The 25,194-nt window shown below is 50.6% G+C and overlaps 8 protein-coding genes across 8 annotated transcripts; 2 read left to right on the top strand and 6 right to left on the bottom strand.

The window, feature by feature from the left end:
- Positions 1-620: 620 nt before the first annotated feature.
- Positions 621-1,944, bottom strand: N7477_000331 (oleate delta-12 desaturase; the record flags this gene model as incomplete). The annotated part of the gene is made up of 3 exons (XM_056961994.1): positions 621-988; positions 1,058-1,832; positions 1,891-1,944. 3 exons carry the CDS (start codon positions 1,942-1,944, stop codon positions 621-623), a joined length of 1,197 nt encoding a protein of 398 aa, XP_056826997.1.
- Positions 1,945-8,129: 6,185 nt separating this feature from the next.
- N7477_000330 (FHA domain protein) lies at positions 8,130-10,206 on the bottom strand (the record flags this gene model as incomplete). Its single annotated transcript, XM_056961993.1, has 5 exons — positions 8,130-9,537; positions 9,593-9,641; positions 9,704-9,836; positions 9,900-10,000; positions 10,140-10,206. 5 exons carry the CDS (start codon positions 10,204-10,206, stop codon positions 8,130-8,132), a joined length of 1,758 nt encoding a protein of 585 aa, XP_056826996.1.
- Positions 10,207-11,184: 978 nt separating this feature from the next.
- tom70 (putative mitochondrial outer membrane translocase receptor (TOM70)) lies at positions 11,185-13,304 on the bottom strand (the record flags this gene model as incomplete). Its single annotated transcript, XM_056961992.1, has 5 exons — positions 11,185-11,429; positions 11,483-11,956; positions 12,018-12,809; positions 12,888-12,932; positions 12,992-13,304. 5 exons carry the CDS (start codon positions 13,302-13,304, stop codon positions 11,185-11,187), a joined length of 1,869 nt encoding a protein of 622 aa, XP_056826995.1.
- A 422-nt stretch (positions 13,305-13,726) lies between these two features.
- Positions 13,727-14,521, top strand: N7477_000328 (uncharacterized protein; the record flags this gene model as incomplete). Its single annotated transcript, XM_056961991.1, has 1 exon — positions 13,727-14,521. The coding sequence occupies one exon, from the start codon at positions 13,727-13,729 to the stop codon at positions 14,519-14,521; it is 795 nt and encodes a 264-aa protein (XP_056826994.1).
- A 168-nt stretch (positions 14,522-14,689) lies between these two features.
- On the bottom strand, positions 14,690-16,053 carry N7477_000327 (tryptophan--tRNA ligase WRS1; the record flags this gene model as incomplete). Its single annotated transcript, XM_056961990.1, has 2 exons — positions 14,690-15,599; positions 15,662-16,053. The coding sequence occupies 2 exons, from the start codon at positions 16,051-16,053 to the stop codon at positions 14,690-14,692; spliced, it is 1,302 nt and encodes a 433-aa protein (XP_056826993.1).
- Positions 16,054-18,995: 2,942 nt separating this feature from the next.
- On the bottom strand, positions 18,996-21,257 carry N7477_000326 (exosome nuclease subunit RRP6; the record flags this gene model as incomplete). Its single annotated transcript, XM_056961989.1, has 1 exon — positions 18,996-21,257. The coding sequence occupies one exon, from the start codon at positions 21,255-21,257 to the stop codon at positions 18,996-18,998; it is 2,262 nt and encodes a 753-aa protein (XP_056826992.1).
- Positions 21,258-21,527: 270 nt separating this feature from the next.
- N7477_000325 (uncharacterized protein) lies at positions 21,528-21,976 on the top strand (the record flags this gene model as incomplete). The annotated part of the gene is made up of 4 exons (XM_056961988.1): positions 21,528-21,568; positions 21,642-21,679; positions 21,731-21,801; positions 21,881-21,976. 4 exons carry the CDS (start codon positions 21,528-21,530, stop codon positions 21,974-21,976), a joined length of 246 nt encoding a protein of 81 aa, XP_056826991.1.
- Positions 21,977-22,355: 379 nt separating this feature from the next.
- Positions 22,356-24,943, bottom strand: N7477_000324 (phosphatidylinositol N-acetylglucosaminyltransferase; the record flags this gene model as incomplete). The annotated part of the gene is made up of 6 exons (XM_056961987.1): positions 22,356-22,598; positions 22,647-24,326; positions 24,377-24,529; positions 24,584-24,595; positions 24,657-24,749; positions 24,824-24,943. The coding sequence occupies 6 exons, from the start codon at positions 24,941-24,943 to the stop codon at positions 22,356-22,358; spliced, it is 2,301 nt and encodes a 766-aa protein (XP_056826990.1).
- Positions 24,944-25,194: the final 251 nt, after the last annotated feature.

Raw genomic sequence — 25,194 nt, 5'->3', positions numbered from 1 at the left:
AACAGAATGTACTACCATTTTCACCACAAGTCCAAAATTTTCGCATCGGTATCGAGTCTAAAACTTCCCTCATTAAAACTTCCCTCATACACGACCAGAGATCCTTGAGAGATCCCCACATTGACATCTCTTCCAACCCGTGAGTTTTTTGAATATTGAGGTCATCCGCTAGTCGCGCTGGGTTACCTCGGACAGGACAGGGCCACATACTAGTGGATCAAATCTTTATAAAATTATTTAGTGTGCATAGAAGGCAAAAATAGGCGGCTCTCCAAGCAATGTCGGGATTGAGGAGGTTTATCAAATTATGACGCCAAACATTCTGTGGCTAAAGCATTACAGAATCAGTGGTTGTAGATCCTTGGTTCTGCAGGGTAAACAATGTAGCAGGCAATTCAATCATGGCTACAATTCCTCGTTTCCCATTCCATAATCTATAAACCAAGCTTGCATGACGCCCTGCTTTGATGTACTATTTTACAGTCAATTACTTGCTAGTGAACAAGAGTTTGCGAAGAGTGATGAAGACGATGTAGTGGAGTCTAGTCTAATCTATTTTGAACCTCTCTATGCACAAAAATAAAACATGTAACGCATGAGCAGAAGAACTATTCAACGTTCTAGTTCTGCTTCTTTTTTCTGGCCTCGGGACGAACCCAGTGCAGCTCACCCTTGGAGTCCGCATCGCTCTTGACCTTGCAGGAACCGAAGGTATCGTTAAGAGACTTGAGGTACATACCCTCGTCGAGGCGGTACTGCTTTCCGAGGAAAGGAGTCACGGCATTGGTAGCCTCCTCGGCGTGGTAGAAAGGAATCTTGGGGAAAAGGTGGTGGATGACATGGTAATCAATGATCTCGTGGAACAAGTGGCGTCCAATCCAGCCGAAGCGGCGATCCACAGTGCAAAGAGCACCCTTGACGAAAGTCCATGTATTCTCATCATAGTGAGGTACATCAGGGTGGGTGTGGTGCAGGTATGTGATGGCAACTTAGGTCAATGTTAGAATTTCTTGTTCACATATCAAGTTTTTTTTTTTTGAAAAATGAGATTTCTTACCCAGCCAGTGGTGAACCCACATATAAGGGACCACGTAAAGAAGAACGACCTTCCAGCTACCGATTTGTTGAGCCAGGTAGTAAAGAGTGGTTCCAACAATCAGGAGGCCAATGTCAGAGATGGCGATCAACGGAGCTTGCGAGCTGGTGAACAGAGAGCCAATGGGGTCAAGATGGCTGTTTCGGAACATCTTGGGGCCTTTCTCCTTGGGAGGCAGACTCTTGTTTCCCGCGCTGACGTTGAACAGCATGTAAAGCTGCCAACCGAAAAGTTGGTGGCCGAGCAGAGTGATGGCGTGGTAGAGAGGGGTTTCCTCAACCAGCTCGATGAACTTGCTGAACATAGACGGTTCCTGAGCCTTCAGCTCAGACTCGGTGGCGGGCACAAAGACAACATCCTTGTCGATGTGAGCATGGTAACGGTGATGTCTGCCGTGAGTGATCTTCCACGAGAAGAACGGCACCATGAGAAGAGAGTGCACAGCCCAGCCCACAACATTGTTGAGCTTGTTGTAAGCCGAGAATGCACCGTGGCCGCATTCATGGCCAATGATCCAGATGCCAACGCCAACGCAGCCCTGGGCAAATCCATAAAGAATCCACGCGGCCGCTCGGAGAGTCGGCGAGGGCAGATAGTCAATGTTCAAAGCCAGATAGACGAGCACTGATGCATAGATAAAGTCACGAAGCAGATACAAAGATCCACGCAGAGCAGAGCGCTCAAAGCAGTGAGCAGGGACCTTGCTTCGGATGAAGCCATAAGTAAGATCCTTGGCCTAAAGCCATGGTTAGCATGGACATAGAAACCGTGTGCAATGCATACGGTTGACATACCTCAACGTCGCCCTTCAATTGGATAACGGGCTCTATCGTCTGAATCGTCGACATCGTTGCAATTGCTCCAGAAAACAAGAAACAAGAACGTAAATCAAGGATGGAAAGCAGAAATAAAGACCTAGCCCCTTGGTTGAAATTTTATCGCATGGTCGAGTGATTGGCTCGTAGTACCCTAACGATGGAGCCCTATGCGGATCCCTTTCTAGGCCCCTTTCCATGGGATGGGGGCATCAACGGGCCAATGTCGCGATCCGGATCATTCCATACTGCTGTCCGAGTTCCAGCACTCGCTTAGTTGCCCAACAGAACTGTAGGGGGAAGACGTTGATTTTCGGGGGATTCACGTGGAGCAAATTCTGATCCCATGCCTAGCGCTTAATCTCAGACCCTTGGCTGCACCCTTATAGGCCTAGAAGGAGCTACTGAGTTTGAATCTAATTACTAGCTTGTGTGGAAACCCCCCCTGACAGTCTTTTTCAATTGTTCATTCTTTTTCTGTTTTATTTTTTCTCTCTTCTTTTTCGCTGCTGAATCCAGGAACACTTAGCCGTCTTGGGGATAGTTGTTATCTCGTTGATCCATTCTGCCGGTTGATCAACAAACGAAATCTTTGGGGTTGTCAAATTAGTCTTCAGCTGTTTCTAGAGGCCTTGGGTGTCTGGTGTCCACTGTCAACGGTGTTGCATATGCAGCTAGATAACATAAATCCATAATAAATGATAGTAGACGAAGCCCGGTCCCGAGCCCGGGACGCGTCTTTGAGGCAAGACCAAGAAAAAAAAAGAAAAGGAAGGTAGGAGGAAAAAAAAAAAGGATTGCAAATCAGGGGAAGTTGTTGAGCCAGACCCGTTGGAAGAGGCAAAAGACGATATGGGGCAACTAACCCGAACCAGATTGTGGGCCAAGCTTAAGACCTCAACAAATAGACTTTTACAAGGGAAATGCCTCACATTGCAAATAGCTACTCATTGAATGGGAGGCTGACTACTGTACTGTAGCCCACCGGAAAAAAAGAAAAATTCGTCATGCCATTGAGTGAATGAAAAAGAAATCAGGATTCTTCCCCCCTAACCTGGAAGGCAAGGGCCGCATAGAACGGATCAAGTCTCGCATTCACCGGGCCATTTAGCGGAATGCCGAGGTCGATGTGATTTTCCGTCTCGTATCCCTTAGAGACAACGGCCCCATTTTCCCCGTAATCGGAGCAGATCGCGATGCGGAAGGGGTGTGGCGGTATATCGCGCCAAGGCTTATCATTTTGGCTATATCGGGAAGCAACGCGTGTCGAAGCACAGCCTCCAACACAGCCCGAGATCGGAATGTACCATCTTCTATTGCGGGTAAGGTGTGTCGGTGGCCTGGAATCACTTGAGAAAGACTGGCTACCTTGGGATGCGCAGAGTGATACTCATGTGAGTCCGACTCGCATGTGAATGTATCATCGTCGCGTGCATCTGAAAGACTTCAATCTCGTGTCATTCGGTGGAGTCGCCCACTCGTGCTTCGTGCTCATACCAACTAGTGTATCATAAGGAGAGACAGGAAGCCAAATAGATGATACAAAGCCAGCAGCGCCGGGGTGACGACCCAGTTCTGCCAGGAGTTGGAAACATGTACAAATTGTGTGATAGCGTTCAGTGCGATAACGAAAATCAAGAAGGAGAACAAGTTGTTCGAAAAAGATTCCAATGAAGGGAAGAGAGGAATCGAGGAAGAGAATGGAATCATGTATGAGATCATGGGCCAGAATCACGAGACAGGCATATGATCATGACTATATGTTGCGAGGCGTGTCGGCCTCGACTCGTCCACAGCCTGTGCCATTTCTGGCGTCTCCGTACCGTTTCCAAGACCGTGTCGTCTGCGGGTCATGCCGTGATGGGTAAGACGTTGATGGACTGCGACTCAAGGAGCCTGGAGAGGACGGCGCTGATGATCCTGGTGTGGTGTTCGCTGTGGCTAAGGCAACTATACCACTTGTGGTCGATCGAACGGTAGCAGCCGCAGCAGCGGGATTGCAATGGACACAGACGTACATGTTAAATCCCCGGCCATCGCAGCTGGTGCAGATTGCTCCCCTATTGAAAGCATCAATATGGATTCATCATGAATACGAAGGATGAAATACTTGCCTAGGAGCGTTTCCAGCGCAACTTCGGCATGTCGAGACAGTTCTTCCGCCGATACATGATGTGTGATCAGGGTCGAGATTGAAGAGGGAGGGGTTGGAGGTGGCCATTGCGCGATTGCAGGGCAACTAAGGCGAGACCGACACGTACGAAAAGGGCTGGATCTGGGTGTGCGTACAAGGATGGGATCGAAGGTATGATATACTTCGAAACTGACGTGTCTTGATGAACTCCAGTTTAGTTCCGCTCGGTGGTTGTCAAGGTTCCTTCGATTGATCCAAGAGAAGCCTGGCCTTTATGGACGTGTCCAGGCGAAGGTACCAACGTTGGAAATAAGAGGAAAGAAAGCAACGTGTTGGATCCCGAGATCAAGCAAGGATAGAATCTTTACTCAGGCAAAAGTATAATGGGTCCGGAATTGGTCAAAATGGGGGTAATGCCTCTTATATGCGTGAAGATCTGGTGGCACACGACACCTCAAGGGTAGATGTTACATAGCCCAAGAAATCAAGAGATCAAGAAATCGATAACGCCGAGGCGATGAACATGATATGTCACCTCATTAGTAGGACCTTTTTCTGCCATCAGATTAATTGCAGGTGAAGATGGGTATTGTTAAGTTCGGTGACTCGGCCGTTCTCCGGCGCAGGCGACATATTTGAAGATCCTCATCCTCCAATGAAGAGTCACAGAAGTTGATCTGGCATCAGAGGAAGATTACGCATGCTCCCAATTGGATATAGGTGAGCGCACTCGCAGCGGACGCTAGCAGCATGCAGCGGAGGGCTGATGCAGAAGATCATGTCTTGATGCCCGGGATAACGTACCCAGCGGCGCACGTTCAGGGTTGCTGAAACGGGCCGAGCTAGTGGGGGCTGCTTCAACCAGACGATGGATTGAGTGAGAGAGCTTGTGCGCGACTTGGGACCAGCACTTGCTACCGCCTGACTGTAACGGTGTTCCCGGACTGTGCAGCGGTTCGACAGAATGCTCGTCCGTGGATGAGAAGAAGAACACCCTGCAGGGATCAACCAACGGGCATCATCGGCCAACACAAATTAGAGGCGCACCTGGCGTCGGGCAAGCCGTCACTCAGACTGGATTCGGTGTAGCCTAAGGCGGAAATTGGTGCCAGCCGCATGGAAGCCACCACAGCTTTGTGCTACGTGTTCCAGAGTGAATCCATATCCCGAGGAAGTAGACCGCTTCAAGCTTCAATCTTCCGGGCGACGGGAATATGGAGCTCACAAAGTAAAGAGGAGGAAAGGGGCCGAGAGTTGGACCGCCGAGGTGTAGATGGACATTTCATCCACGGCAGGCTGCATTTACCATGCGAGAACAACCTGTTTCCGAGATTTATGGATCAGATTCCCCTCACGCCAGTATGGTCTTTTGTCAACCGAGAGTACTGCGCTCCCGGAGTTTCATACAATGACTTTAGGCTTGTCTTTCGTGACGGGGTAAAAAGGGGTTAGAATGCATTAGGTGTTTCAACAAGGTGGGAGTCATACGGCCTTGTGCATATTGGTAAAGTAGAGCCAACAGCCCAGAGCAAGCGATTATTAGGTATCCAAGACAACTAGTTGAAAGGGCAAGCGATTAGTAGCGACACACCTTCTTTCTTTATCAAAACTATTGCAGATCCCCTGTTAAACAGCTCGTGGGATCCAGTATGACAATGCACTTTTGTAATCCGCACTCGAACTGCCAGACCGTAACGAGCGGTCATAATAGGAGTTGATTTCGGTTCATGTGGGCTTAGTTCGAGTGTCCGAAAAGAAGATACCCCTGGCTCGAATGACGATGTGCGATAAGATGACTTCCGCAGGCCTTAACAATAATTAAAAAAAAGTAAAGAAAACCTAGTCTGATAAGCGAATGAGACGGCTAAGAACGCGTCGAAAAATCGGCATTCGTAGCTAATCCCCGCGTGAAGCAAGCGAACACGAGCTTCTTGGAAGCGCTCAGTATGCGACTTGGCAGCTACTAGGGTGTTCCCCGCGCAGGTATCCGTCGAGTAGAGCAGTGGACAGACCGGACATATTTCCACACTGGGACAAGGCTCTGAGATCTGGCTAAACTCGCCTATGGCAAGACTCGATACATGATCCTGGTAGATAGAACCAGATACAAGGGCCTCCTAGGAAATCGTTGAGAACCAAAGCCGCTGATTCACCAGATGCTCCTGAGCTGAGGTGTACTACGGAGGCATCACAGGAGTGAACCCTCCGCCCGCAATTGCGTGCAGTCAGCCAGCAATAAGGAACGTACCTGGCAACTGGTGGCATGATACGTAGCCCTAGTCAATTGGCATGTATCTCGTGGATGCATCGAGCACCCTCGCTATCATCACAGTGGAGAGCAAATATGGGCCTGTTCGACCCGTTCGAGACGACGTGGGAGTGGGCTGCAGCCAGCCACTCTCCATCACGCGCTAGACCCGGAATTCCAACGCGGACTGAAATTAATGGCCTCACACGGCAGCGTGCGTTCTTGAGGACCAAAGACTCGACAGTCTGAGACTCCCAGGGATTTCGGTGATCGTGATAGTCTTATTGTTCGAGGGGATGCGGTGACACCACGCGCCGAAAAAGATGTAACGACAGAAAGTCGCCAGTCAGCTGACAGGATCAGGAGCTGCAGTCCGATTGATGAATGGATCTCTCCATCTGATACCGTGACATCTGGAAGGAGCGCCCCGGGCTCTTTCGGTCCGTCGTTATTCTAATGGACTGCCATCTTGGTCTTTGCCTGCCAACGGGGCTTCGGACTTTCTAATTTTTTTTTTTCCGAATCTGCGAGCTTATTCCCGAGTCTTGGAGGATGATCACAGGTTTCCATCTTCAGTCATCCGCTCTGACAGCTACAAGACGAATAGCAATGATGCCATTATTACTTGAGTTCTTAGATAATCATGGTTTCCTGGTGAGCAAAGAAGCGGTCACGTTGATGATTTAGTGCTCTTCAATTTTGCTCAGGCCGTGAGACAAGACTGAAGCTAGTACCTGGTCGCAAGCGGGGGGTATCGGCGCCTTCAATTCTCCGGGATGCGAGTCCTACCGAATCTCAAATGTGACCACTTCCATGTGTCGAAGGTTAGGCAGTCACCTACAGCCGAAATCATAAAGGTACCCAGGCCTCTGGGATTTTGGATGTAGTACCTGAGATATGCATATATCCTATCAACCATAATGTATCAATTTGAAATACAATAAAAGAAAGATAGCACCGAAGTCGCTATCGATGATACCGGAAAGAATCAAAATAAATCACTAAAGACTGGTATACTGCAACTCTTCGTCGGCTTTGATTACACTAGCGATAGCTATCATTTAGTTCTCGACCACTAATCGCTACGAGAATTTTGTACATCCTCAGATAGAAGGTAGAAAGATGACTGTTCCAAGTACATACGACCATAGGGTGTGGAGAACAGGGCTTCCCGTCCGCTCAGCCGTACTTAAGCCACACGCCGGCAGGTTAGTAGTTGGGTGGGTGACCACCAGCGAATCCCTGCTGTTGTATGTTTTTGTTTTGTTTTTGTCTTTACATACCAAGTTACCATAGTTCTGCAATATGATCGCGCTCACATAATTTCCACATTACACACGCACATACCCCTGATGGGGTTGGGAGCATGACATCACAGCGCGTTTTCAAACAAGCCCGACAGTGGCCGGTACCTGGCGGCGTTGGGACAGAAGCTCGATTGTCGCTACATTGGGAGAGCTACAGACTTGTGAGAGTATATTAGAGAGAGAGAACTAATCAGACGGGAGGTTGGCAATTCATTCTTGTTAATCGTTATGACCAGCTGGGGGATCGCCATTACAACAGGGGGAGATATCATAAGCGAGGAGAGATATGGTTCACAACGAGATTGTGGTGGATGGGACACAACTTCTTGAAGTGATGCGAAAGCGAGACAAAGACATGGGGAAATCAAAAAGGGTAGGTGAAAAGCAAAAATCAAATAGCCACCGCATCAACAAATCCAAACTCCAGTCCTGGTAACGCCGAGTAAGGTCTGGTCTGCAATTGAAGTCACTGAATCAACCGAGGGTCATCAACCAAGAGACCCAAAATGACGCCTATGATTCATATGAACTACTGGAAGTACTCCGCAGGTAGGGCTGCCAGCAGAACGATGGTACCGAGACCACCAAGGAGGGCGCTGATGACTGCTGTGGCAGTGTAGGTAGCCACCACATTGGACGAAGAGTGCGAGGTCTTGGCTCGCTTAGGTGAAGGCTCGCTCTCTGCCAGGGCGGATGTGATGGCATCAACTACTTCGGCCCTAGGAATGCTATCGAGATCCGGCTGCGATGCAGAGACAATGACCTCAGCTTCCTGTGCATCTTGTTGCTCGGCATCTTGGGTGACCATCTCAGAGGCCTTCCGCTTTAAGGATACTGAATCAGGATCGGAGCTGAGCTCCTTGGGCAGCGAGGGAAGCGGAGTAGGCTCTCTGTGAGGGGGAGTCGGACGGGAATCGAAGTCTCGCTGATACGTGGATCCAAATTTGCACGAGAAGGGTCCATCTGCGTACTCAAAGCGTGGATAAGGCGTGTGGGGTGGAGGAGGAAAGCATTGAGGCATTCGCCATGGATTGGTCTCGTAACACGACGGAGCAGGCAAATACGAAGGGCCTGACTGGAAAGACGGGCCTGGGAAGTGGTACGCGGGTGGGCTACCCAGCGGGTCGCTAGGCTTGGGCTCCAAAGTCTCTGGCTTGACGTGAGGAGCAGTGTTCACAGAGTGCAGCTCATCTAGCGAAAGCACGTCCGGATCGACGAATGGAGTAGGGTTGATGTTGGTATTGATGTATACTTCATCTTCATCATCATCGTCATCGTCATCACTATCGCCATTGTAGGAACCGTTCCCAGCAGAAGACTCCTTGTCGGACAGGGCATCCGAGTTCGAGGCAGATTCAGATTCAGATTCAACATCAGAATCAGAATCGGAATCGGGATCGGAATCGATATCATGGGTTGGTTGGAAGCTATCATGCGCCCCATCAAAACAAGGAAAGGCGCTGTCGTAGTGAGTTGCGTCAAGCTCGGCGACATCAGCATCGGCACTCGTATCGGCACTCATATTAGCACAGTCGTTGCTCTTGATGAGCAAAGACGACACCGATTCCCCCAGGTCTGATTCCTCCTCGGAGTTTGTAGAATCATTGGATCCGTCTTCAAGAACCTCTTCGTAGTCAGAGTCTTCAAGTTCCGAGTATTTAAGGAGGTCTTCCTCCATGTGCTGCTCCTTCTGTATGGTCTGTGAAAGGGGTTGTTCGTCCTCATCGACACAGATGGGCTCCAGCGGATGAGCGGATATTCTCGGCCATTGGGTGAATGGAAATCGTACCTTTGGGACTAGGATTTCTCCAATATCACTGTCATCATCGGGGACACAGAAGGTGTTGGTGGAGGTAGAGGGCCTGAGCTTTGAGACGGGAGGGGTAATGCATTCAATGACGTTGGATTTCACTGGAATCTCATCGCTGACAGGCCGTCTGCATCCGGAGTCAGTCTGAAGTCTATAAAGATGGGCAACCGGGGGTGTCATACTTGTCGACCCAGTGGAATTTACACTTCACAGCCAGAGCGGGATAAGTTTCTATTGATAGAGTTAGTACATCAGTTGTGATGCCAACAAGGCACGTGGGCGTAGATACGTACCATCTTCCCGATCCACAGGTACACCAAATGTCAGAACATCCCCATGAATGAGCGGAGTCTTCTCGCCGGTGATCAATTTGGTGTTGTTGATCCATGTTCCATGAGTCGAACCGTAGTCGCAGATGTAGATGTTCTACAGCCAATTCCCATCAGCAAGCTATTTCGAATGAGCAGAAACAGTACTTTGTCAACATACGCGGACTTCCGGAGCGATGCTCAGCTCAGCATGGTCCCGAGACATCACTCGAGAGTCAAACCACGTATTGTCTTGGGCGGGGAGCGGTTCTTGACTCCGCGCTTTGAGCAGCGTCCGATTTGGATAGTTGGGTTGGAAGCAGAGAGGGTGAATGAACGGACAAGGGCGAGCTCGGCGTTGAGGTTGACGGGGACAGCACCACTGACACTGGAAGAGTCAGTAAGTGTTGGGCAGACTTACGGTCAAGGACGAAGGGCTTACCTTGCACGTCCGACATGTTGACGGAGTCCGGTGGTGACGGCAGCATGTACAGTGCGGTGAGTGAATGTTGGAAGAACAGGGGGGGATGTGGTCTAGATGACGCAGGTTAGATGAAGATAAGAAACGGTCATATGGGCCAACGAAGAAGCCCAGGCGGCAGCGGAGGCGAGTAAGCACGGGACCTGGGGTGGGTGAGAGCGTACCGGATTTGTCCGGCTCCTGCGGAAACGCCCCAAGCGAAGTGATTGAAGAGAGACGGTTCGCAAAAGGCGAGGAAGTCAGGGTAGAAAAGGCAGAAAGAGAAGGTGAGGGAGCAAGAGGGGAGAGGGGTAGATGATGAATCAGGTTGGTCACGCCTTCTTTGGGGGGGTCCGGTCGCCTGAGGACCCTTGGATGGAACCAAACCGACCCAGAAAATGGAGAAAGATGTCGTGCGGTAATCACTCCGGTATTTTGGAAGATTCCGTCATGATAAACAAGAATATCAGTTGGCACAGAAAGTTAAGTAGAGCAGTGGAGTATGGCAGTTATCACGGGGGTGGGGCATCTTCTTATCGCATCCCACTTGTGGATCTCCCGGGGAAGATTAGATGGAGTTCACTTGACTATTGCTACCCACAGTTTGCCGGCTCTATCTATAGTCGCATGGTCTGATTGTTGCTACTACTACTACTACTACTACTACTACCACCACTTCATATACTGATACTGAATACGTCAGTCACATTCGCCTCTATGGTACACAAATTACTCTCCAATGTCCACAACCCAATGCAAGTGTCCTGCCCTGAACATCCCGGTATCTCTGGATATCACCACCCCAAGATCAAAGCAACACAAAGAGGGAATATGTCAGGAGATACTAAATACAAGCAGAGAAAAAATGGCCCGGGGCCCCAAGAGCCAGAGAGTCCGGGAGTCGAAAAGGGGATTAATTAGACATGCATCCGAGTCCACGCCGAGGAGACGGACAAGAAAAACGCAAGAGGGAAGAGTGTATGAATCACATTCGCGGCAAGCACTTTTACATGCCAGGGCCGGCACCCATGGCGCCCATGGAGTTCAGGCGAGCAGCCAATTGGGGGTACTTCTCCTGGACCTCAAGCTGGGTACGGGTGGCTTCGGCGTAGGAGATGGCGTTGATGATCTCGGCCTCGGTGCGGGCAAGCTCAGCAGCACGCTCGAAGTACTTGAGAGCCTGTGAGACCTTACCCTGCTGGAGAAGCAACTGTGCCATGGTGCCGACAGCGATGTCGCACTCGGGGTCAACTAGACAACGCGTTAGGTGGGTCAGGCCCGAAAGTTCAAACAGGTTCACTTACTGATGAGAGCCTTCTGGCACAGATTCTCGGCCTCGGTGAAGTCATGCTTCCACTGGAAGAGAGCCAGGGCCTTGTTGATCAGGGGAAGGACATTGATGCCCATGGGCTTGCTGGCCTTCTCCATCTCGACGGCCTTGTCGAACTTCTCGATGGCCTCGGCGTAGTTCTGCTGGTCGAGCAGAAGCTCACCGTAGTAGTTGTACACGTCGGGAACCTCCTCGAAGTTCTTGACTGACCGGCGGAAGGTAGCCATTGCGGAGGCGACAGAGCCCATCTTGTACTGAGTCACACCGAGCTGGATGTGGGAGAAAATAAAGGAGCGGTCGATGTCGATCGACTTTTGGTAGTCCTTGGCGGCCTCGGCGAACTCGCCCAGAATGAAGTGGAGCTGGGCGCGGTGGTAGTAAATATCAGGGTCGTCCTTGTTGTGGGTGATGGCAAGCTCGAAGTCGTCAGCGGCAGCATCCTTGTTTCCTGTCTAATTGTCAGAAAGTCGTTCTGTGATAGGGCTTTTGTCAGGTCGCGGTAAGCTTACCGAGCTCAAGGTGCAAGCTAGCGCGCTTAATGTAGCTCTGGACGAGGGAGGGCTGCAGCTCCACACTCTTGTTCAGGTCCTCGAGGGCAAGGGCAGCGTTGCCACCGAGGTATGTAAAGGTAGCGCGCATGTTGAGAGCCAGGGCCTCAAATTCCTCAAGGCCGCCAGCCTCGATGGCCTTCTCGAATGAGGCAGCAGCATCCTCGTAGCCCTCACCGGTCTTCTTGCCCATGGCAACCAGACCGTGACGGAGCAGACCCTTGCCCGAGTCTTCGCTCAACTCAACAGACTCCTCCAGACCCTCAGGAAGAGTAATGGGACGGAAGCTCTGCAGGTAGTTGGAAACGAAAGTAGCACTGGGCAGCTTCTTGCTGCGCGCATCCAGAATAGCCTTGCTCTTCTGCTCGGCCACCTTCTTCAGCAGACGCTCGAGTGAGTTGCGGCTGACATCATTAGAGAAGCCATCGATAATACAGCTGGCAGTGAAGTCAAGGAGGGCTTCGCTGAACTTGCTCAGGTGCTCGTAGGCAATGGCTCTCCGGTTTAGAGCCTTGACGTACTCGCTGTCCATAGCGAGCGCGGCGCTGGTGTCTTCCACAACCTTCTCCCAATCCGACAACACGTTGTAACAGGCAGCGCGGTTCGAGTAGAAAACGGGGTCGGGCTTGCAGATAATAGCCTTTCCGTACAAAACGATGGCGTTGTTGTAGTCCTTGGAGCCGTAGGCCTTGTTACCGGCGGCCTTTAGCTTGGCGGCATACTCCTTCCGGGTCTTCCATTGATTGTCAGCGGCTGGAATCGAGTAAAACGGACTCAATGGACGGGAAAACAAACCTCCTCAGAGAGCTGGTCGACAGTCGCCTCATCCACATCGGGGGAGATCCTCGGCAGGCTCCTCGGCCTTCTTGACAGGCTCTGCAATGATGTCAGTCGCAATTCGGCGATCGCGTTCGGGAGAAAAGTCCATCACGCACCATCCTGAACAGAGGCGGTCTTGGTCTTCTCCTTCTCCTCGGCCTTTTTCTTCTCTTTCCGTCGCTGGTTCTTGCTTTTCTTCGGTGAAGAAGAAGCGGCGGTAGCGGGCTTCTTTGAATCGGACAGGTAGTAGACAACACCGGCGCCAGTCACGACGACGGCCACACCGGCAATGGTATAGACGACGGCCTTGTTCTCCGAGACCCAGTTGGAGATGCGGTTCCAAACCGACTGTGTTGATGAAGCAGGAAGCTTCGAGGTATCCAACACCACCTGGGTGGGAGTAGCAGGTAATGGCGACTCGCTGGGCATGATGTATGAAGGATCGGACACGGGGCTGTGAGAGTCCTGAATCTACGCGATCGAGCGGGATTAGAGGCGCGTCAATTCCTAGGATAGGGGGTGAGACAAACCAGTGACGCCAGTAGCGGGAAGTGTGAGATAGGGAGAGAGTGACGAAGCTACGAGGAAAAGTCCTGAGTTGGATGATTCGGCACGGGCCAATCACGGCCACCGCGACGGCAACCGCTCCAAGTTCTCCACAATCCGCAACCCGGTTTCGCCGGCAAAGGGATATCTGATCTCGAGTCTACTCTCGAGTGATGAGGAAGAGTTCCCCTCTTCTAGTGGGAGATATCAAGCAAAGCACGCGCTCAATTGCCGACCGATCGCGGGTGGTGCGCGACTAACTTTAGGGCGGAATTGATGACCTCACGGCCCTTGACACTCCAACGATGTCCGTGCCTTCCCCCGAGTCCTTTCAGATCATCTCATCTCTTCGATACGATCCAGCCCTTCCCGATCTGGCCTTGACACATCCGGATGGCTATCCCGAACCTCTGCGCTCCCCATATTACCTCCTGGCCTACCACCGAGATCGCCTTATAGCCGCGGCACGCTTTTTCCAATGGAGTAAAGCTCTGGCCTGGCTACAGCAAGACTTGAGCAGTCTTGAAAACTTTCTTGATGCCTCCGTTCCCAACAGGCAACAACCGTGGCGGCTCAGGATTGTAGTGGATTGTAATGGCACTGGTTTGGTAGACGTTCACTCAACACCAGCTATTGAACCACTCAATCTACTGGTACCTTCGGTGCGTTCCCCGACATCGTCGACCATCTGGCGCGTGTATGTCGATGCGCAATCGACCAACCCATCCGGATTCACTACCCATAAGACTACGGCTCGGGAGGACTATACAGCTGCGCGGTTACGAGCGGGAATAAATTCCCCGGCGGAGACAGCGGAGGTCTTGGTGGTCAATCAGGCTGGCGAAATCATGGAGGGAAGCATCACAACGCCGTACTTCCGGATCCGGGGAACGTCCGCTCAAGCTTGGTTCACACCGCCGTTGAGCAGCGGTGGTAATGACGGCACCACCCGGAGATATGCATTGACTCAAGGGTTCTGCACGGAACGGAAACTTACGAGGGCAGAGCTGGTAGATGGTGAAGAATGCTGGTTGAGTAATGGGGTTCGAGGATTTCTTCCTGGCGTAATTGTGTTAACCCACGCGCTTAATGAGAACTAGAAGCATCCTACACGACCCATCGTCTTTGGAGTCCGCGAGGAAATTCTTTTCAAATATCATGGATGAATAATGAGAATTCAATGTGTATATTTTATTCAAATGATACCAACTATGGACATCTGAAAGTCTTAATTCTGCAACATGAAATCGTGAACATCTCGACGACCTCTATTTCTTCTCAGCCACGACAGGGTTAGGATTACCCTTCCACTCCAAAGCACGCGGGCGCATGTACTCGGCTACAATCTCATCGGTGACCTTGGCTCGGCGCTCCTGGAAGCCATGGACGTACTTCTGCAGCTCGGCGATACAGATCTGCTTCAGCTCACCAGTCATCATCTCACCCTTCTCGTACGTGGAGCGGATGCGCTCCAGCTCCTCATCGTCCTCCAGGAAAAATGTCAAGTACTGGAAGGGCACATCCACCTTAGAGTTACCACCCAGCTCTCGGTGCAACTCGGCGGTCTCCTGGCCACCAGAGAAGGCAAACTTGTTGATCTTGTTCTTGATCTTGTTCGGTGTGTCGTTCATGAAGATGGCAGAGCTGTCGATACTGGCGGACATCTTGGAACCGGGGCCCTGAAGCGCGGGCAAGAAGATGGAGTGGATGAGAGAGGGCTTCTTGAATTTCATCTTCTCGGCGTGCTCACGGCACTGGCGGAAGTAGGGGTCCTGATCAATGGCACAGGGGATCAGACAGGGAATGGAAGCAACCTTCTTCTTGTCGGTACCGAAGATCTGAGGGAAGCTGGTAGCGAAAGCAGTGGCGGACTGAACGGCACAGAAATGGAACTCGCCGATGTTGTTGCTGTCATTGAAGCCAAAGGTGCCGCGGATCTGGTTGATTGTGATGCGCTTGGCCATGCGGCAGATATTTTCGTAGAAAGCACCACCAACGAAGTCGAAATCGCTGAAAATGAAAGTCTTCTTCATGTCGAATCCGACGGCAATAATATCCCGAGCGTTCAACTTCGTGAACCGCTTGGCGTCCTCGATTTCGATCTTCTGGGAGTGCATGTACTTTTCGTCGTCGGTCATCATGATCACGAGGGGAACATCGAACACATCTTGCAACCATCTTTTCAAGAGAGCATATCAGCATTGTAATTGACAATCATTTTGGAGCAAAGGCGGTCATACTTGGTGAATTCGAATGGCACAGTGTGTCCCACGTGCATGCTGTCACTGCTAGGGCCACGGCCCGTGTAAAGATAGAAGGGTTGACCCTTCTCATGGCGGTCCAGAATCTTGTTGAGCTCGCGGTGGCTGAACACAATGCCTCGGCGCATGAAGCGATGAGGGCGGTGGCCAGTGACCTTCTCGAAACGCTCAAGGATCTCCGGGGTGAGGGGAGTGGCACCGAACTCGCGGGTGAGCTTTTCATAATCGACGGGCAGGAGCTTTCCAGTCTCGTCAACACCGCCAGAGACATCGAACGGAGTCACGACCTGGCCGGTAGCCTTGGGTGCTGGGGCAGTTTCGGCGAGGCTCAAGCTGGTGAGCGCCGGGGGCTGGCCTGGTTCGTCCGCCATGATGTATAGATTGCGACTAGAATCAGACGGTTAATCTCTATAGCACAATTATCGGTCAGGTCTTTCTTACTCTTTTTGCAGATTTGGAGACGGGGAATTTCTTGTGCCCCTCGCAAGATTGCCCGATGAGTCAGCCCCACCCGCTATCAGTGCGCGCTCTCATTGGTGGTGAAGAGTGGAATGTCACGTGCGAGTATATCCCCGCGCTGTCAACACTTGTTTTGTTCTGGCCTCTTTGTATACTGGTTATTGGTGATAAAGTGCATGAGTTGTGTCCCGCAAGTGACTTTTTGGAGCCAGACGTTGCGACACCGGACCCACAAAGCCGTGAGCATCCAGTAGTCATTATCTGGAAGAGTATACACCACGATGTCCATTAACGCCTGCTGTTTCTTACGATCGAAAGAGTTCATCACAGCTAATCCAACTTACAATGCATACTGTTAGTATGAACTTCATCTCTTGGTGGGCTAAGAGTCCTATCCCCAATTATGCAAGACGGTTCATTTGAGCTTGGCATCGATGAGATCTATAGCGCTTCGCTGGTTGGGACCAACCTGTCTATAGTCGGGCCGTAGGCTGTCAGCAAACATCTAACCACTCTGTGCAGTAACTGTATGGCAACCGTCCAGGAATTTCTTTTCGGGGAACATAGCTCTCTCTTCTCCCAGTCAGGATCGTCAGAATGAACAGGGGAGCATGAGAGCGGTCGTCTTTCGAGCCATATCTGATAAACATTACCAAGCTCATCACGAAGCGAATAATTTCGTTGATCTTAATCACCATAAGCAGTACTTCAGCACGTGGGTGGCAATCATGAATAGTCGGTTCACCAAAACATAGTCGGGCACAGCATTCCGGGAAAAGTAGTTGACCCTTATATGGAGAGACAGGCGGAATAACCCATCCGGATGGGAGGACGAGTTGGAAACACCATCCCGTGCGGACGATCCAAGTTCCAATAGTGAGCTTGCCAAGTACTGGCGAAAATTGCTAAATGAGAATGTGCGCGCCAGGAAAGTGTCAAGTGAGATATATCCCAGATGGCTCACTTCTCTCTCGCGTCCAAAACATCCTCTCTAGGTATCAAACCCTTTATAAATAAGCACCCACCTTGCTTGAAGCGCTTTCTCATCTACTCCATAGGGAGTGAAGCAGGAGTCTTTCTGAGCCGGCCGATGTGGTCTGTGGAAATTCTGCCGCCATTCTGTCCGATCCCTTCCCACAAATGATCTCTAAGAGAGCCATTGAGAATTGGAGAAAAAGGCGGTTCGAATGCTGATGCTACTGCCATTATCGGCTACAATTGTTTTAGCGGAAGAACAATATTTGAAGGATGAGAACGCCGATTTATCGAACAGCGACGTGCGTGTGTTATGCAGGTCAACTCTTTTGCTGGCACCAATGAACCCACATTTATTCTCAAGCAATTTACATATGGCGAAATAATCACGAATCAGATCTACTTGAGCGGTAGAAAGACGAATAAAAAATTGGCAACGCTAATTAAAAAGGGTCATTTCCCCCGAATGGGAACGACAATCTCCACATTCTTGGCATGAGCCATGGTGCACTAGCCATATAGGGCTCAAATTTGGGGGCGCCTAACCTTATCCGGTGATTGTAACGCGATCTATACGTATCAGTGCTGAGTACAACATCTCATGCCACTGCGAGGGTGTTGTTTAGATGGCATTGTACGTATGTCGCTGAGCTTGAATTGACACGATGGAGCGTTCGTCTTAAGCTCTGGAATCAACAATTAATTCAGTCCATAACTGCGTGGGTTAAAACCCTGCAATTTCTCCGAGTTCTTAACATAGGGTTTGGCAACTATCAAGTCGTCACTCATACTCCCGACATTAGCGTTGCTAGCGGTCTTTTGCTCACGTGTTTAATGAGTAGACGTCAAGAGATGCTCCTAAGCTCTAGACATTCGTTCAGGTGAGTCATAATTGTAAAATTTGAAGATTTACCGACAAGAACGGTTCCATAACTCAGTTGGTTAGAGTGTGGTGCTAATAACGCCAAAGTCGAGGGTTCGACCCCCTCTGGAACCATTTCTTTTTGCCTCGCTTGTTTTTCTTTTTCTTTCCGTTCGCATTCTCTTGGACTCTGACGGCTCCTTTTGCAATCTGCTTGTCGCTTTCTCATACACGAAAATGTATAACCCCAAGCTTTAATTCTCTGGGTGAAGTGGAGGATGAGCTCCGGCCGTACACTATCATATCCAGCTCCCACGCAGAAGATTTTTTTGGTCGCGTTTCGAGTCAACCGGAGCAAATATATATATCCCGACAAATCGAATCGAGGTTTGCTTAGCCAAGTGGGCGCCATGTTGGGGCCATGATTGGAAGACCACGGGATTAGGCACAGAACTGTGCCTTCAGTGGTTTGATGCCGAAACCTTTGCTGTACACCTGGGTATTATATTGTGTTGCGTTCAGTTGAAGTCTGGTGGTAAGGATGTGATACTGTATACTTGGCGACGCGTCAAGCAACCGGTCGAAGATCGGCCATAGAAGAGCCCAGCATCAATCTTGAATGTAATAGGGCAGACCGGAGGAACAAAAGGGACTAGTATGTGCATTCCATCAATTGCCAGCTGATCATCTGGAAAATAAATCGAGGGACTAACTTGAGCGTTCACACAAGATTGACGTATGCAGCATCAAGCTCAGCCAAAGCAAGCCTGGACAACGTCAAGTCTTTCTACGATACTATTAAAAACCCACAGATGGAGGGCACTAGGTGATGTCAAATAAACAGAAAATTTGATAACGTATCATTGTCAAGAGGAATCCTCAATCTCTAAACATACAAAGAACAATCCCAGTCCTCGACACACGGGTATCGCTATGCATACAGGAATAAAACCAAGAAAAAACAAGAATCCAAAACCCAAAGATGCTTTTGCGTTCAAGACCAAAGGTAGAAAGATCCTACTTGCGGAAAGTAAGAGACTTGCCAGGAGTTTCCTTCCTCTCCTTGCGCGCACCCGAAGGCGCATCCATAGCCTTGGCATAGGGGTTGAAATGCTTCCGACGCGGGGCAACCTTGCCTTTCGCTTTGGGAGCGTTGAGTACGGAGTCTGCAGCGCTGTAGTCGAATGGCGTGGTTTCGGCCTCCGAAGTAGAGCCAGACTGGCCTGCCTTCTTGGCCTTCTTCTCCTTGCGAGACTTCTTGTGCTCCTTCTCCGTTGGGTCGAGTTCAGTCAGAGGGATCAATGGCTCCTCATTTGGTTGTTCGACAGGAGTAACCTTGCGCTTGCGAGGGCCACCAAGCTCCTTGACGGTGAAGATTTTCGGAGTTGTATCCTCGGCCGCAGATGCAGGGGCGGGAGCAGTTTGGGGTGCTGGAGCAGGTTGGCTCGGGGAAGCGCCAAGCTTCTCTCGAACCTCCGAGACAGTCGATGGCATGGGTGGAAGAGGGAGAGAAAGACGAAGGGCTTCATTTGATGCAGCGAGCGAGTATTCAAGCGGAGCAGGAGGCTCATTGGCCTCCAAGACATTGCCCCAGAACTGAGACGACTCGTAGCGCTCAGCGACGGGGAAGTCCACATCCTCCATATCAACAGCGACCATTTCAGCAGCAGCCTTACGGGGCGCGGCAATGTCACGCCATTCTGGACCCGTGGCTCCCGCAATCTTTGCTTCCTTGATAGTTTCAAGAAGACTACCTGCCCGGTCCTTTGTAATTGGGGTCACAGGTGAGAGTGTTCGCAGAAGAGTTCCCATATCCAACGGCATGGTCAAAGCAAGCTTGAAAAGCATATGCTTCGGGAACACACACTGCCAGCCTTCATCTTCGGCCCGAGCAACCTCGTCACGCCATTGATGAACAGCTTTGAAAACGGCAAACTGCTCCTTGGAGATCACACCGGCGTTCCTTTCCAGCAAGTCAAACCAGCCCCCGGGGCCTGTTCCGGTTTCTGCATCATAGACTGGACGATCGTATCTTTGCAGTGCCTCATTCTTTGAGCGCTCCTGCACGTAATCGATAAGGTTTTCTTCCTCAGTCGAATTTTCAATGAGCTCATTGCGTATACAGTCGTAAATGTAAAGAAGGTAGTGGGTATCGGATCGGGCATAATCAAACATGCCCTCGGGAAGAGGACGGATACGCCAATCGGCCATCTGGTACCGCTTATCGGCTTCAAAGTTCACAAACTTGTTGAGAAGGAACTTCAAACTCCGCTTCTGGTAGTTCAGTGCGGAAGCTGCGTGAAAGGTATCGAACATACCAACCACATATAAGCCCAGGTCGCGTTGGAGCCAGATGATATCCATAGTTGCACCGTGCAAGACCTTCAGAATCTTCGGGTCTGTGAACACCTCATTGAGGATCTGAAGTTCCTGTCGCCACGGCTGAAGAGTATCTACAATCCAGTCCTTATCGCGAGTGCTGATCTGCATCAAGGACACAAGACCATGGTATGAGTGAACATCGTGGTGCTCCAGATCAATGGCGATTTCCTTTGCAGCCTTCAGCTCGCCCAGCATTTCCTTGACTCCATCCAAAGTGTCCACAAATGTAGCGGTTGTTCCCTCGAACGGAAGATAGTCAATCGGAGTAGCGGTCTTGTAGACAGACTTGGGATACTGCGCTTCACGGATCTCGGTCTCGTAAGGATGCGGGTAACGAACGTCACCATCAATTTCCCGTGTCTTCAGTGACTGGTTGAGGGGTAGAGTAGCATGCGGCTTGGAGGTGAGAAGAGGGCGGAAGAGGCTCGAGCCAGAGTTATCGGGCTTGTGCTCAAACCGCAGTTGCGGTTTCGGTATCTTGGAAGGGCCATAGTCGTAGACCGTAGGAAATTTGGGCGCCTTTTTGATGACCGGTGCAGCTTCCTCCTGCGACGGGCTCAATTTCTTAATAACGCCAGTAAACTCATCCAGACAGGCGTCGGCCTTTTCCAAAAGCGAGTCTATCACATCCACCACACCTCGCCAGTTGTCGTCGATTGAATCCTCATTATACAGCGTCGGGGCCTTGATATCTGTTCCGGTGGTGGCAGCCTTGAGGACAGCCGATGTCAGAGTAAGAATTCTCAGACTCTGTTCATCGAGCGACTCAGTAACTTCCGCGCTGGAGGTACGGTGGAAGTTGAGATCCTCCGAGGAGAGTTGGCCCACGGTACGGGTCACCTGCACCAAAGAGGACTTCAATTTGTCTTGAAAAGGAATAAACTCTGCAGAATCCATGACGGGCAGAGCTCCAACCGCGTAAAGATGAAAGTGAGTCGCGACAGAGTTGTGCTTGATCAGCTCCGAAAAAAAGTGAAGCAGAAAAGATGCGCCCGCAGTGACCGCCTTCCCAAAGAAGCTGGATGGCCCTCAGTGCTTTATTGGCCGATCCCCAACTGCTTTCTCTCTGTCAACTTCGATATCGCCAGAAACTCAGCTATCCAGGAAGTTTTAAAGTGGGAAGATTGCTCCTTTCTAGAATAAACGTTATATCTCTCACCGAGCAAGATGGCGGCTTCTATTGCACCCGAATGCAACGAGATTAAGGAGTGAGTCTCCAACCTTGTGCCTCTACATTCCGTGTGCAATGAGAGCTATAGAATCTAACCTAGAGCTCTGCAGAAAATATGACACTTGTTTTCTCAAGTGGTACAGTGAGAGTATGTGATTCCGTCAAGATGGGTGCTGCGACGTGGCTGATAGAAAGACAGAGTACCTGCGTGGCAACACCACATCGAATGACTGCGAGGAGTTGTTCGAAAAGTACAGATCTTGCCTGGGCGTAAGTTGTGCATCTTGAGTGCTTTGACAATTCAAGTCGGCCATCTTGTGACGTGGCTAACAGATATGTTGGCGTACAGAAGGTGCTCAAGGAGAGAGGCATTGACGCCATGTTGGAAGATGCACGCAAAACCAACGGCAGCGAGACCGATGCAGAGTTCCTCAAAAAATCATGAGTCACACTACACATCACAGGCATCTCTACTTTTGCATTTACTTCGTTTAATATGAGCGACGGGGGCTTTCTTTATTATCGGCGCAAATGGACGGTTGCATGTATCACTGTCAATAAGATCATCTCAATCAGCACCTACAAGCATGTGAGATCTTCACGAAATCTCAACTTTTACCCACGCGATTAGAAACTACATCTGAGTAGGACGGATATATAATCATAGGAGGAAGAAAACATGCATTAAAGGTCTATATACTAGGGTATAATGGATAAGACTCAAACCAAATCATCGGTGACCTCGTCTTCGAAAATCTCCCTGCCCAAAATTCGAAGGAATCTTGGGCAATGGATTTCCCAGACCACCGCTCCCGGATCTCGAGCTACTGCTCCCCACCGTTTTCCTTCTTCGGCTGGGTGAGCATAGCCCACACCTCAGCCATTCCAACGCGGTGCGCAGGAAGCATACTGTATTGCATGCTATACAAGTTACGGCGGTGAATAGGTGGCACGAAGCGGCCAGTGGCGAGGCAGAAGATAACTCGTGGTGCGAGATAGTGTTTTCTTAGTCGGTGGCCGAGTTGGAAGTACTGGTCGAACATTGCACGGAGCGGAAGCGGAATAGACTAAGGATGTTAGCCTTTTACTCAAGAAGTAAGGAAAGTATGACAAACCTCGAGATGGATGTAAGAAAAGGTAGATTCAGAATCTTCACTTTTTTTGTCCAATTCGTCCCGTAGCTCGAAGCGGATACCACCTGGTAGTCGCCTCGAGTCTTTCACGCGTAGCATCAGCGCAAATAGAGGGAAGTGGTTCAGGAACGCCAAACAGGTATCGAAGCCGGCTTTCATAGTAATGATCAACATTCGGGCCGAGGCGAAAGTCAAGTAGAAAACCACCACAGTCGGCAAAAGGAAGAAAAGCACTGTAAAGAGAATGGTTCCGAGCAAAAGCTGATCGAGGTCGTAGTCGCATGAATCTATTCGATTGCGAAGCACATTTCGCTTCTTCCCGCGGAATAGATGGAAGAGTGAGATGATGATGGTGAGCTGCCAGTTGAATATGCGGGCAGAAGCGATGTAAAAAGAGTAGATGTGGACAGTCAGGATAGAGAGAAGGTCAGAGAAAAGGGCGATGGGCATACTGGCACCTGCGAAACTGGAACAACCGACAACGTATATGACGGCAGGCAGGTAGGGTTGGAGGTTGGCGATACAGGCTGCCCAATTTTCAATGACCCAGAGGAAGAGATCACCGAGGAAGGCTGCAAGCTCGTTGTTCAACTTCAAACCGGCAGGCCAGTCCATCAGCCACGAAATTGTGCGTTGGAGGCCTTCAACAGTCCAGCCAGTGAGAACAAGGTTGATCTGAGAGGCCACCCAGTTTGCGTTGTCGATGATATATGATCCGAGAGCAATTCCAATGATCACATCATTTGCCACAAGCCACAGGCTGTTGTAGAACCGGATATAGTCCGGATGGCTAGTCGTCACACTCTCCCAATTGTCCTTTCTTTGACGCAATTTGACATATTGAATCGGCCAGTAACAGAACTGCTGTAGCCGTATATCAACCTGCTGCGCAGTTGCCGATATATCCTTAATAGCAGCAGCATCCGGTCTGACACGCCACTCCAGAACTTGTAAGACAACTTCCGCAATTGACCGATGACCCACGAGTCCGATAACAAAAACCCTAGTGAGGACGGGCCAGAAGCACTGCCAGAATACATGAGCCACGCAGAGAACAAGAAGTCCCCACAAGGTCGTAGCAGATTCCACAACACGCTCACCAACGCTCATGCTCCGTTTAGCTCGAATTCCAATCAGATGACTGTTTCTATGCATCAACTGACTCATTTCGTAGGCGCAATTGACCTGGTTGACAATCAGAGGAAGAGCCTGCTCCTTCTGCGACGGAACATGTTTGACCACCGTATGGAACTTCAACTTGTCAACCAGGATTTGAGCCCTAGCTTTCTCCTTCTCCTCCTCAGACTCGACCTTGCTCGCAACTGCACCCACTCTCTCAATCGCCTTCACTTTATCTCCTAGCGCAAGAGAGATCGGATCCAAGGACATATACTCCATGCGCGTCGGATGCGGTCGATGAAACATGATCACCTGAACCGATAAATGGGCTTCCGGGGGACAATATATCTGCGGTGCTTTCGACGGCGGATGCGTAGTCACATATAGATGTGCGGGGTTGAAAGACGTCGGAGCATCGCTTGAGTTTGTTGAACCGAGGACGTGCATTTGAGATCTGCCACAAAGGCTGAAGATGCGAACAATTGGATGCGGGGCATTTCGAAAGAGGATCCCAGCGCGGAGCGCATTGTCAACATTCCGTGGCTGCCATAAAATCAGTGGCTGCCGCGCAGAATCGCGATTCGAGTAAATACCTCAACATCTTCCAGCACGGTCAGGACAAATAGATCTGGCTCCGAGTTCCGCCATCCAACTATCACTCCGGGCGACGAGGATCGCGGGAGGTCATATGGCCAAAATACCCGCAATAGCCCATCACCCATGATCATGTTGTCATCCTCCGGTGTCTAGAATGAGCCTCGCCGGCGTAATTGTTCGCGCGCGGAAACGCCGAGGTTGACGTGGCGCGGGTGCTATGGCGCAAGTTGTTAGTCCCAATTCAAGTGCGATGTATCCCCACCGTCGGGAACTCACCAAAGTGCCCTCCCTTGAAGCCAAGATATGAATGGGAAGTACCAGGAGGAAGAAAAAGACCGACAGAAACAAGAAACCCTTCAACGTGCGTGTCTAATCACGAATGTTATTGTAAGTAAATTGCACAGCGCCAAGCTGGGGCGGAGGGGCCCCATATACCAACTCACCACGACGCCGTGATCCCACGCGAAAATGGCCAATTCGTAAAGACGGGTGACAAGGTCCCACCTGGCGGTGATGTAGCCCGCGACGAAGATCCCAAGGGTGAGGATGGAAAAGGGGTGCATGAATCAGGGTAAACCAAGCGAGTCGCCGTTCAGTCTGCGCGCATAGCTGGAGTAGTCTCGAAGGATTGGGAGGGGTTTTTAGGGAGAGGATCGAGATCTGGGTGGACTGAGAAGGAGCTTAAACGAGTGGCTGACGAGGACAATCCCGCGCCTGCTCCGCGTGTTGTCTGGACCGATCAACGTGGCGCCACGTGACTTGGATCTACATGCACACAGCACTACAAGGATTGGACAATGGCATAGATGAAAGT

The sequence above is a fragment of the Penicillium maclennaniae genome, assembly GCF_028827695.1.
Source record: "Penicillium maclennaniae strain IBT 15551 chromosome Unknown utg000001l:1.0-3280838.0:1.0-3283122.0, whole genome shotgun sequence".
Lineage (NCBI taxonomy): Eukaryota > Fungi > Ascomycota > Eurotiomycetes > Eurotiales > Aspergillaceae > Penicillium > Penicillium maclennaniae.
The sequence above is the reverse complement of the archived record's forward strand: the minus strand, read 5'-3'. Positions and strand labels throughout refer to the sequence as shown.